The sequence below is a fragment of the Cornus florida genome, unplaced genomic scaffold, assembly GCF_030987335.1.
Source record: "Cornus florida cultivar Cherokee Brave unplaced genomic scaffold, ASM3098733v1 CherokeeBrave_3.0.0_Hap2_Chr11, whole genome shotgun sequence".
In the NCBI taxonomy this organism is placed as follows: domain Eukaryota; kingdom Viridiplantae; phylum Streptophyta; class Magnoliopsida; order Cornales; family Cornaceae; genus Cornus; species Cornus florida.
This window is the reverse complement of record NW_026775581.1, coordinates 41674022-41684417: the sequence shown is the minus strand read 5'-3', so window position 1 is coordinate 41684417 and position 10396 is coordinate 41674022. Positions and strand designations below refer to the sequence as shown.

Genomic DNA, 10396 nt, shown 5'->3' with positions numbered 1-10396 from the left:
AAAAAAAAAAAAAAAAAAACGAAGAAGAAGAAGAAGTTTTGTAAGTGGTTTTGAGAAAACTCGGACGCCGAGGGGGTACTAAGGGTCTGTGACGTTAATGTAACCTAGAAGGAATTAGGAAAATTACCCTAACATGGTTGAGCTATCTAGGCCCCAAATGATGTTGCGGAGTTACCAAAGGTCAGTAACAATATCCAATCATTCTTTTGTGTTGCCAAAGAGTCACCGAGAGATGGGTTATGTTAACGGTTTGAAAAGTGGAGAATAGAAGTGATTTTGAAAACGGGGAGCGACATAGCACGGCATAGCATTCCAAAGCATCACATTGTCCATTTTGGTCTTGTAATTTGTTGTATTTTCTCCCGGCATAGCATGATCCCGTTTTCTATATTTTTATTCATTGTTTGGATTTACAGGATCATAAGATGTGTGTCTTAGGCACCACAAGCAATTTGCTCACCCCTTATATTTAACATTTTTAGATCACGGAAAAGAAGTGGCAGATGACGTTCCACCACAGGCCTAGTATGAATTAGAAGATCATTTTGTTGTTTTTGTATCGAAATCGCACTAATTTTTGTAAAACTTAGCATATTGTATTTTATACTGAGGCTTATGGAGTCTTGTTATTGTAATTATATTCATGGGTTGTAACTTTAATATAAGTTGTCTAAACGTTGTAAGACATAAACTTTTGATCTTAATTATATTTTTTTTGGACTAAATGATATGTGGTTGTTCCACCATGAGATAAACTATGTTGAGGCATAATGAATGGATGAAAGAAATGTTGAAATATATTATTTTCATTGTGTGTTGGGACAGGTTAGATAAGTTTTGAAGGTCCAAGGGAGGCCATTCCATTTTTATGCATTGAAGTAGGTTATTGTAGGACCATTTTTAGCAGAAGTCATGCCAAATTTTTTTATTTATTTATAATTGGTATTATTTTAGGGTCGTTACAAACATGGTATCAGAGCGTAAGGTTCGAAAACCTACAGACGACGAGTAGGGTTGACCTAAGTGGGACTTGAGTTGATTTAGATGCATTGCATGTTAAAGTGTTTATTATTTTGAGAAGCATGTTTACTTGTTACTTGCTAATATGTTTACAGTTTTGAAGGCATGCCTATTTGCTAAGTGCTTACGTGTTTAAATGCTGAAATTTATGTTACATAGCCATGCATGTGAAGTAGTTATATGATCCAACTATGAAAATGAAATGTGAGAGTAATTGAAAGTATGTTATACGTGATGAGATGACAAGTTGTGAGTATGGGTTATAAGATGTAAATGATGCATAGGATGGACGGGTATTTAATTTCATATAATAATTTAATGGACTCATTGTTTAAACTAATGTGGTAGGACACGGTCGTGTCAAGGGTTATGTTCAGTTATTTTGTGTGTGTGTGTGTGTGTGTGTACATATAAAAGTATGTCGTGTATGTATACCTGTGTACTTTTATGTATGTATGTAGTCGAGCATGGGATGGTTGCTAGGATGGTGGGGTACTTGACACGGCATTGAGGGTTGTGTAAGTTTTGACTTGAGTAGGTGAGGAGCTCAGTTGCTCCAGGGTTATTTGGCTGCCTGTTCTTGTCGAACTAATGGCGTGGGCTTCTAGCTCGTGGATTGAGCTATTTGGTGTGCAGTCATTTTTTATCTTCTTATTCATTTGGTGAGGTGCTTAAAGCACGACTTTAGAACGGTTCATATTTCATGGCATGGTACCCTTGTTGCGTGTGAGTTTCATGTATTGGTGTATGGGTTCTGGTGACTGTGGAGGTCAAGTGTGCTGGTGATGGTTTCAGTATGACCTTAGAAGGTCAGCGTTTGTGACTTAGGTCATGGTTTGGTGTGGAGATTCTTTTCGAACCGGTCGTGGTAGGTATGATGGGGGTTATTTGAGTCACGAATGTAGTCTATGGGTTGTAGGTCTGTATTGTGGGTATTCTGGTACAGTCTAAGGAAGTGTGTTAGTTATGGTTGGTTGAGAGGTGATTCCCATTCTTGGGAAACTACGGGAAGTACTATGGGTAATTGACTCTCAGTGAGTCGATTGCATGGCTCGGTCGATGAGCGGGGTTTTGGGTTGGCACGGCTGTCTAAAAGGTCTCGAGGTGAGGTATAATGGTCAGTTTTGCTGTATAGTGCAGGGTTGTATGATAAGGTAGGTAGCATAAGGTCATTGAGGTACTTAGTTGATTGCGGAGGAAGTGAGAGATGGTAGGTACTATGTTACCATGTGCGTTGTGTTTTAGAATTTGAAAGTTGTGGATTAAGGTTAAATTTCAGATTGCGTATGGAATATCAGGAGATAGTGCTTGTTGTTTGAGGATCCGAAGAGATAGACTAATGATTGGAGTGATTGGGACGGAGTTGATCTTGTAGGTTAGTTGGTAGCCCCATTTGATTTTTGTCAAGGCCAAGAATATTTTAAGGAACGGGAATGAGGACAATAACGATGTTGAACTTAAGGTATAAAATTTTCTTGTTTAGATGTGTAAATTGCTTAGAATGAGTGGTTTGATGTTGTCAGTTAAGTATTAATGATTAATTGCATCGTTGATGGTTTTGAGGTGACAGTTGGGTGTTGAGCATTCTGGGTTTTTGCTCATTTTCCTTTAGGATTTATCGGTATGGCATTACTGTATGGAGGTTCTTTTCTAGTGTTAGGTAGTGGTTGTTGTGGGGAGTATCGAGAGTAATGGTGCTTATTTTCTTGTTATGGTGATGTTGTCTTAAGGATGTTTGAGGAAGAATCACTTAGTTGTGGCTTGATGGTCTGGCAGGGTGATAGGTTTGAACCGTTGTTTCGAATTAGTGGTAGTAGAGGCGTTATGGCGTGATGTTTAGTATTGATGAGCATAATGGTTTCAGATATGATCCGAGGATGGATTAGAATTGTGAGTGTTGTTGTATGTTATCAGGCAGGTGATGGGATTGTGCGCTAGTTGAGGCGATTGTGGACGATTTAGTCTTTAGAGCCAGCGAGAGCGGTGTTGCCGAATAGGCACCTTTTTCTTTTGAGGAGTCAGTGGACTGTTGTGGCTGAGGTCATGGGTTTTATGTGCACTGTGTTCAAGGTAGTGTCGTTTTGAAGGGTGAAGGTGGAATGGGTGGTAAAGTGTCATTTTACGGCTTAGAGGTTGTCATTTGGGGGTGACGGTTTCAGATGGGATGGGACGCGATGTCCGAAGGGCTATGATTGTTTCTAGTGATTGAGTGTCGTGAGCATTAGTGCTCTTATCTGGTTGGTTTTGGTTGGCAAGAGTATCGCGGTGTAGCATATGCGAGGTTCTGTGTTAGTATTTGACGGTTCGTTAATGGCGAGGTCGCTTAGAATTATATTCGTAGTCTCGTATGTGTTTCTAGTTGGTTCTCCTCCTTGTATGTAAGGAGTTCATTTCATCTCAGGTGAGAATGGGTGTCCACGGTTAGACGATTAGTGAGTAGCGTGTGACAAGGTGTCGGCTTTATCCAGGTGCGAGTCGTCAGACTCTTGTGAGAGTGGGGTTCGTTACCCTTTCCATTTGTTCTAGTCCTGGCAAAGACGTCGTTTATCATGAGTCTTGTTCTCCGTTTATAAGTTGTGCGTGTCCATGGGTGGACGGACCTGTGTGTGGTTTGTTATGTTGTTAGAATTCATCGGTAAAGGTTTGGTTAGTTTGGTTGACTCACTCCCACGGAGGGAGATAAAGTCATTAGTTTTTAGTAGCATTTGTTTTGTGAGTGGTCTTGATCGGTGGAATGTGAGGCACAAGTTACCGAATAGGAATTATGTTTCCGGTGTTTGATATTAGCAGCGATGGCTAGGGGATGTGTATAAAATGGCGGTTTGAGAATGATTAGATGATAGGAAGTGAGTCATGTACTCGAATGTTTCTGTATGCGTTTGATTCGAGCAATGTCTTGAGGTTTTAGGCATGAGATAGTCTTATTGTGTGTTTTGACAAGGTAAGAATTGAATCGAGTAATGTTATGAGTTGTTTACCTGGTGTGGATGTTATGAGGAAATTAGAGATCTTTAGTGATAGTTGATAAATGTGACATTTGGTGCTGTGTTGTTTTTAGCTTATTATGAGTTGTATGATTGAGGAGTTAGTGAGATTCTTAGAGCTGGTGTGTGACTGTATAGTTGTTGAGGTTATGTGGAACGATAGATGGGTAGTGAGTGGATCTCTTGGTTATTTTGTGGACTGTGTGAGACTGTATTTGAGGTTTGGACCTGAGGACAGGAACGGAGTCTGTGCTGAGATCGGATCGAGTATGAGGATGGCCTGGCCAATTTCTCTTGAATCAGTCCCTCTTTAGCATGATGTCGGGTCAAGGGTCAATAATTGTTTTGATTTGTTAGTGACAGTGAGAGCATGGGTTTGCGCGTTGTGTTGTTGTGGCAGTATAGATTCAGATGACTTGTCTCGAGTGACGAGGGGTGTTAGATGGTACTAAGTGTTTGATAAAGGGTTTGCGGTACGATCATTGATTATTGAAGATCTTGTTTTGAGGGTTTGTGACCTGGGTGCAGAATAATTTGTTTTATTATTTTGGTGACTCATGATTATGTAGTTGTTGGAAGATTCATTATTCAGTTATCTTGAAGTTGTTAAGTGTAATGATTGTCGAATGGTGTAATTGGTGGTTGCTTGTACCGATTTATGGTGGTGTAGCTGTGTGTTAAGTGGCGAGTGTTGGTCTAATAAAGATGTGTAGATCTGAGTTGAGTTTGATTGTGAGATGGACGGGGTTCCTCGTTTGGAGTCTTGTGTGTTTTTTAGAGGATGAGTTGGACTTAGACGTTGTCATGTGGTCGGGCGACCATTATTCTTTCAGGCTTTGGAGCCTTTCGCGGCAATGTTGAGTGGGCCGATGTCCGTTTTGAGTTGAGTATTTTGTAGAGCGTACTAATTGGTTTTGTGTTGCAAAGTTGTGAGAAATGAGTATCCTCATAGGGTGGTGAGCATTGGGTTTCAGTGGCAGTGGTTTCTGACTCTTGTTATTGTAATTATATTCATGGGTTGTAACTTTAATATAAGTTGTCTAAACATTGTAAGATATGGACTTTTGATCTTAACCATATTTTTTTGGACTGTAATTATGATATTTGGACTAAATAGTATGTGGTTGCTGCACCATGAGATGAACTATGTTGAGGCACAATGAATGGATGAAAGAAATGTTGAAATATATTATTTTCATTGTGTGTTGGGACATGTTAGACAAGTTTTGAAGGTCCAAGGGAGGCCATTGCATTTTTATACATTTAAGCAGGTTATTGTAAGACCTTTTTTAGCAGAGGTCATGCCGAATTTTTTTTTATAGTTGATATTATTTTATGGTCGTTGCAGGTACCACCATGTATTATGTTTCCATAAATAGAATTTCATAAACAAATGTCCTGGACATAGAAAGCATACGTACAGAGTCAAATGTCAAGCGCTTGAACATCTCCAATGGCTCCAACATTGAACGTTTCCGCAACCCATTTTTATATGTTGAAAGATAAAGAATGGTGAAACAAGTTTTCCTAATTTGGTTGGATGGAAAGAAAGAGTTCAGAGGCGAAAACAATAAGAGGGATAAAATATTTCTCTTAATTAAGTTTTAACATATAATGTGTTTTATATCCGTTCAAATTAGGCAGAATAGATGAGAGAGAGAGAGAAAATATATATATATATATTTACTACATCTGTGTAATACGGATTTGAACCTTCAATTATTCTACTAAATCACCTGTTATATGTTTATATAATGAGTATATATTATTTTTTCACTAAATAATGAGTATATATTGATAAATAAATATATATATATATATATATATATATATATAAACTTTCAATAATTTTTTTTTATATAATCAACAAAATATGTAGCTTTTCATTCAATCAAATAAAGAAAGAGGAGACATATTTCCTTCTTTTAAAATTACCTATCCATCCCTCCATCTCTCTTTTCTATTTAATTTTTCTTCCTCCAACTAAACAGAGCACGCCCAAAAATCTAAAAATAAGAAAAGACTCCAAGTGTTCAATTTTTTAAATAAGTATAATATATATGAAAGACTGGTTCCAAGTTATAAACAAATAAATAATTAATTATTGTGACTTTCGTGTATCTTGTTTTGTCATTTACTTTTTAATAAATTACGCTTTTATTCAAGTCAAATATAGCAAACTTGTGTCTCACATTTTGATCAAGTCAAATATTACGTATAGTTTTGTAATGGTATTATTATTCTTTCCAACTGATGAGATGTAACAAATCCTAAGGGGCCCACATGAATTAGACATGGAAATACCACACTGCTTCTGTCACAATTAAATATGGGATTAGTTGGTCAAGACAAGGAAAAGAAAAAGATTGATCTTTAGTGCGTACGGAAAAAGGGCCACGAAGTACACAAAGGTCAATTAATGTAAAAACATTTCAATATTATGATTTACTTAGAATATTTTTAATCGTTTTTGTATATATATATTTTTTTGTCTAAATTTGTTGTGTCATAATAAATTTATTCAATTTTTTTTTATATATTTTACTTTTAATATAAGGTTAATTCGTTAATAGAATAAAAAATAAGAAAGAGAAAAAAAATATGTTGATGTAATTGTATAAAAAGATTATGTAAAATATTTAATAATTTTATACATTTGTAACCTAACAGTGTATCTTAACAAACTGTCAGAATCACAAATTTAGTTAAGAATTGGCAGAGAACTGTTTCCTAAAACTGTCAACCAAAACTTAGTTAATTATTAAAAAAAAATAAAAACTAGAGCTTTCAGGGTCAGAGGAAGATCAGTGGTATTGTTTAAGGCAACGGTCAAATCAACCATATTGTTTAGGCCAATGATAGGGTCAGGTTTGGCTTCCATTGGACAACTTGTGTTACATGGTCATGTCTAGGAATGAACACTACCAGCGCCAATCAATGAAGATATATGGGAATTTGTCCAACTTGGTTTGAAATAGTCTCGGCCTCTCACTTTGAATAAAGAATCACTCGAACACAGCGCGTAGAAAATATTCAATTAAAGTCCCTGGACCCTTGCTTGTATTCATTGCTAGTCAAGATAAATTTTGAGAATATGAGAATTTAATTCTGACTATAATATATATATATATATATATATATATATATATATATAATAGTTCGTAATATCGGTTACGATAGTAATATCGATGATGGTCGCGTTGTAACGGACTGACAAAGAATATAAAGAACCATTTTTATACAATGAGAGATCAAACACTACACGATATTGTCAAAAGGTTTCTTTAATACCAGTTATAAACTACATTGCCTTGTCTGATGGAAGCGTTTGAAACAGGTGCCATTAGCTTTACTCTTGACAGACGACGAATCTGTCACAAATAAATATATATATGTATGTATATCAACTGTATATTCTTCACTCGGTTTTGATCGCATGGATACAGTCAATTCCTTTATTATATGCAAAGTTGACCCAGCACCTGCATGGAAAATTTCCGTACAAAACACAAGACATTGTTGGTGTGCTATGCCTATAAAAGAACCATTGCTCCTCAAAACATTTCATACTTGATCATATCATCCTCTCTATCTCTCCCTCTCTATATATCTCTCTGCAATAATTTAAGTTTCACACACTAAATCTCTCTCTCTCACTCGATTTATATATATATTAAGATCATGAAGGTAGAAGTACAGAAAAGATATGCTTTGCTACTAGCAGCAAAGGATTCAGAGTATGTGAAGGAAGTGTATGGAGGGTATTTCAATGTGTTTATTGCAGCTTTTGGGGAAGAAGGAGAGAGGTGGGACTTGTTTAGGGTTGTTGAAGGAGAGTTTCCGGACATGAATGAGCTCCAAAACTATGATGGCTTGGTGGTCAGTGGTAGCCCTTTCGATGCTTATGGCAATGACCCTTGGGTTCTCAAGCTTTGCTTTCTTTTGCAAACCCTAGACTCCATGCATAAGAAAGTCCTTGGTATTTGCTTTGGACACCAGGTAATTAAATTCCACTACTTTTCACATTGTATATATAATTCATATCTTGTTTACAAATATTCGATTCATTGAAAAAGAAACTAATCCGTGGTTATATATATATATATATATATAGGTTTTGTGCAGATCATTGGGTGGAAAAGTTGGGAAGGCAAACACTGGTTGGGATATTGGACTAAGAAAAGTGAAAATTGTGAAAGATTTCTCCCCATGCAGTTTCCTAGAAGGGTCGGACAAAATTCCAGGAGCCCTTTCAATCATTGAATGCCATCAAGATGAAGTATGGGAGGTTCCCGTAGGTGCTGAAGTGATTGCATATTCAGATAAAACGGGAGTAGAAATGTACACCATTGGAAACCACATTCTAGGAATCCAAGGGCATCCGGAGTACACCAAAGACATTCTTAACAATCTCATCGATCGTCTTCTCACAAACGAATCTATAGAGGTACGTAGTACGTACTAAGTTTTCACTTCATTCATTTTTTATGTAATTAACTTCATTTCCCTTTCTCTTGAGCTCATTATGGTTACTTGATTATTATTTGCAGAAAAGTTTTGCTGAAGAGGCCAAGTCGAAATTGCAGATTGCCGAACCAGATAGAAAGTGTTGGGGAAAGATTTGCAGAGGCTTCCTCAAGGGGAAATGGAATTAACTAGCAAGCAAGCAAGCTAATTAATTGCATATAAAACCAATTCAAAGTTTTGTTATGATCTCTTTATTCGTTTTATATAACCAAATTGGTTATATAGTATTTACAGAAAATATAAACCTGGTTATATAGCGTAACCAAGTCCCATACAATGTATACTCTTTGATTTGATAATGAAGAAATAAATACGGAGTATTAATATTGAAAATAAAATTGGTTCTCTGCCTGCGGTCACAATTTACACGGAATATTTGGAGTGCATGTAACTTGACGCGCATAAAAAATTATACTGTGTGATGCGGTACACTTTATGAAATGGATTAAAAAACTATATTTAAGGTGGGTTTAATTCTCTTAAGTACTTGATTTAATCATATAAACATTCAATTCAATTCAACACACACACACACACACATATATATATATTGTCTCGATCTCATTCATAAATTTATAGGCAAACATTGTTCAATGCATATATAACCAAACTTTCGTTATGATCGATCTCTTTATTATACTTTTAGAATAACCAACTTTGTTATAAAGTATTTACTGAAAATATAACTTTTTAAATTTACAAATCCCATAGAATATTGTATGCTATGATAATGAAGAAATAATAAATATTGAAAATAGCATTGTGACTGCAAAATCGAAATGATCATGGGTTGAAAGCTCAATCCTTTGTTATCACACAAAACCTTATCTAGACTACAACTCCTCATCCCTTCAACCTTTTAGCCAAGTGTTTTGAGGTTAGCTCAGACTCACTTGTTCGTCCCTCTCGACTGCATCTCTTACTTCTTCCTGTTATTTTGCAGTAATTTCTTATTATTAATCAAACAAGGGAGTTAAATCTGAATTGGATAAAGTACATATTGGTAGGAAGTACGACCAAAAAAAAAAAGGTATAGCACACAGATCCATGTGAATTGTGATAAAAGAGTTGGGATAACCAACTGATTTTTTACTGCTCAATGTAGCTAAAAGAACTTGTCCATGTCTTGGATATAAGAAAGTGGAAAAATAAATATATGTTGGAAGCTAACTCTAGTGAGGGCAGTCCCATAGAGTCGGACATTTCCCACAAAATAGAAATAACAATTTGATAGTAATTATTAAGAGAATTTACATCATGCAATACTTGATTTATGTTAAGCCACAACCTCCAAATAGTCAGCACAAACGCCTGCTGATATTCTATTCCTCCTATAGATAAAAACCTGCAGTTTCATGCAACCTTAGTTGGTCACTGCTTGATCTAAAAAAATTGGGAACTGTTTTTCTCGAGAACAAGTGTCAATGTTTGAAACATTCATGTCAACAATGTGAGATATATATTTTGTAATTGGCAAATTTCATTATCAAAATAAGTCCGATCAAGTTGTAATATTTCGGTTCATAATTTCAAGATTGAATATTGAAAGCGGATTTGAAAAAGTTCAAGTGTTCATACTTTAAAACACTCTGAGATGATGAGAACAATACTTTAGAGAGGTAAGAGAGTGTGTGAGTACACTCGGAAGGTTGAAACTTAAGGTTTTAGAAAATTTACATTCTGCCCATCTTGAACGGTTTAAGAATCTTGGAAGAAGTTCAACATTTGAGGCTTTGTGGAGATTTTCAAGACTAGTCATCTTGAACCGGTTCAACAATCCTGAACCAGTTCAAGAATCAAAAGGATTATTTGAATTTTACAGTGACCATCTTGAACTGGTTCTACTTTAATGAACCGGTTCAAGA

At 36.0% G+C, this 10396-nt stretch overlaps 1 protein-coding gene across 1 annotated transcript; it reads left to right on the top strand.

Moving 5' to 3' along the window:
- The first annotated feature begins 7521 nt into the window (after window positions 1-7521).
- On the top strand, window positions 7522-8904 carry LOC132285268 (gamma-glutamyl peptidase 5-like). Its single transcript, XM_059787436.1, has 3 exons — window positions 7522-8003; window positions 8119-8451; window positions 8555-8904. The coding sequence occupies exons 1-3, from the start codon at window positions 7686-7688 to the stop codon at window positions 8657-8659; spliced, it is 756 nt and encodes a 251-aa protein (XP_059643419.1). The 5' UTR covers window positions 7522-7685; the 3' UTR covers window positions 8660-8904.
- Window positions 8905-10396: the final 1492 nt, after the last annotated feature.

What these genes read in the sequence shown, in the direction of transcription:
- LOC132285268 (XM_059787436.1), top strand. Translation starts at nt 7,686, where the DNA reads ATGAAGGTAGAAGTACAGAAAAGATATGCTTTGCTACTAGCAGCAAAG. An exon ending in GTATTTGCTTTGGACACCAG is followed by an intron (nt 8,004 to 8,118) that starts GTAATTAAATTC and finishes ATATATATATAG; the next exon opens with GTTTTGTGCAGATCATTGGG. An exon ending in TCACAAACGAATCTATAGAG is followed by an intron (nt 8,452 to 8,554) that starts GTACGTAGTACG and finishes TATTATTTGCAG; the next exon opens with AAAAGTTTTGCTGAAGAGGC.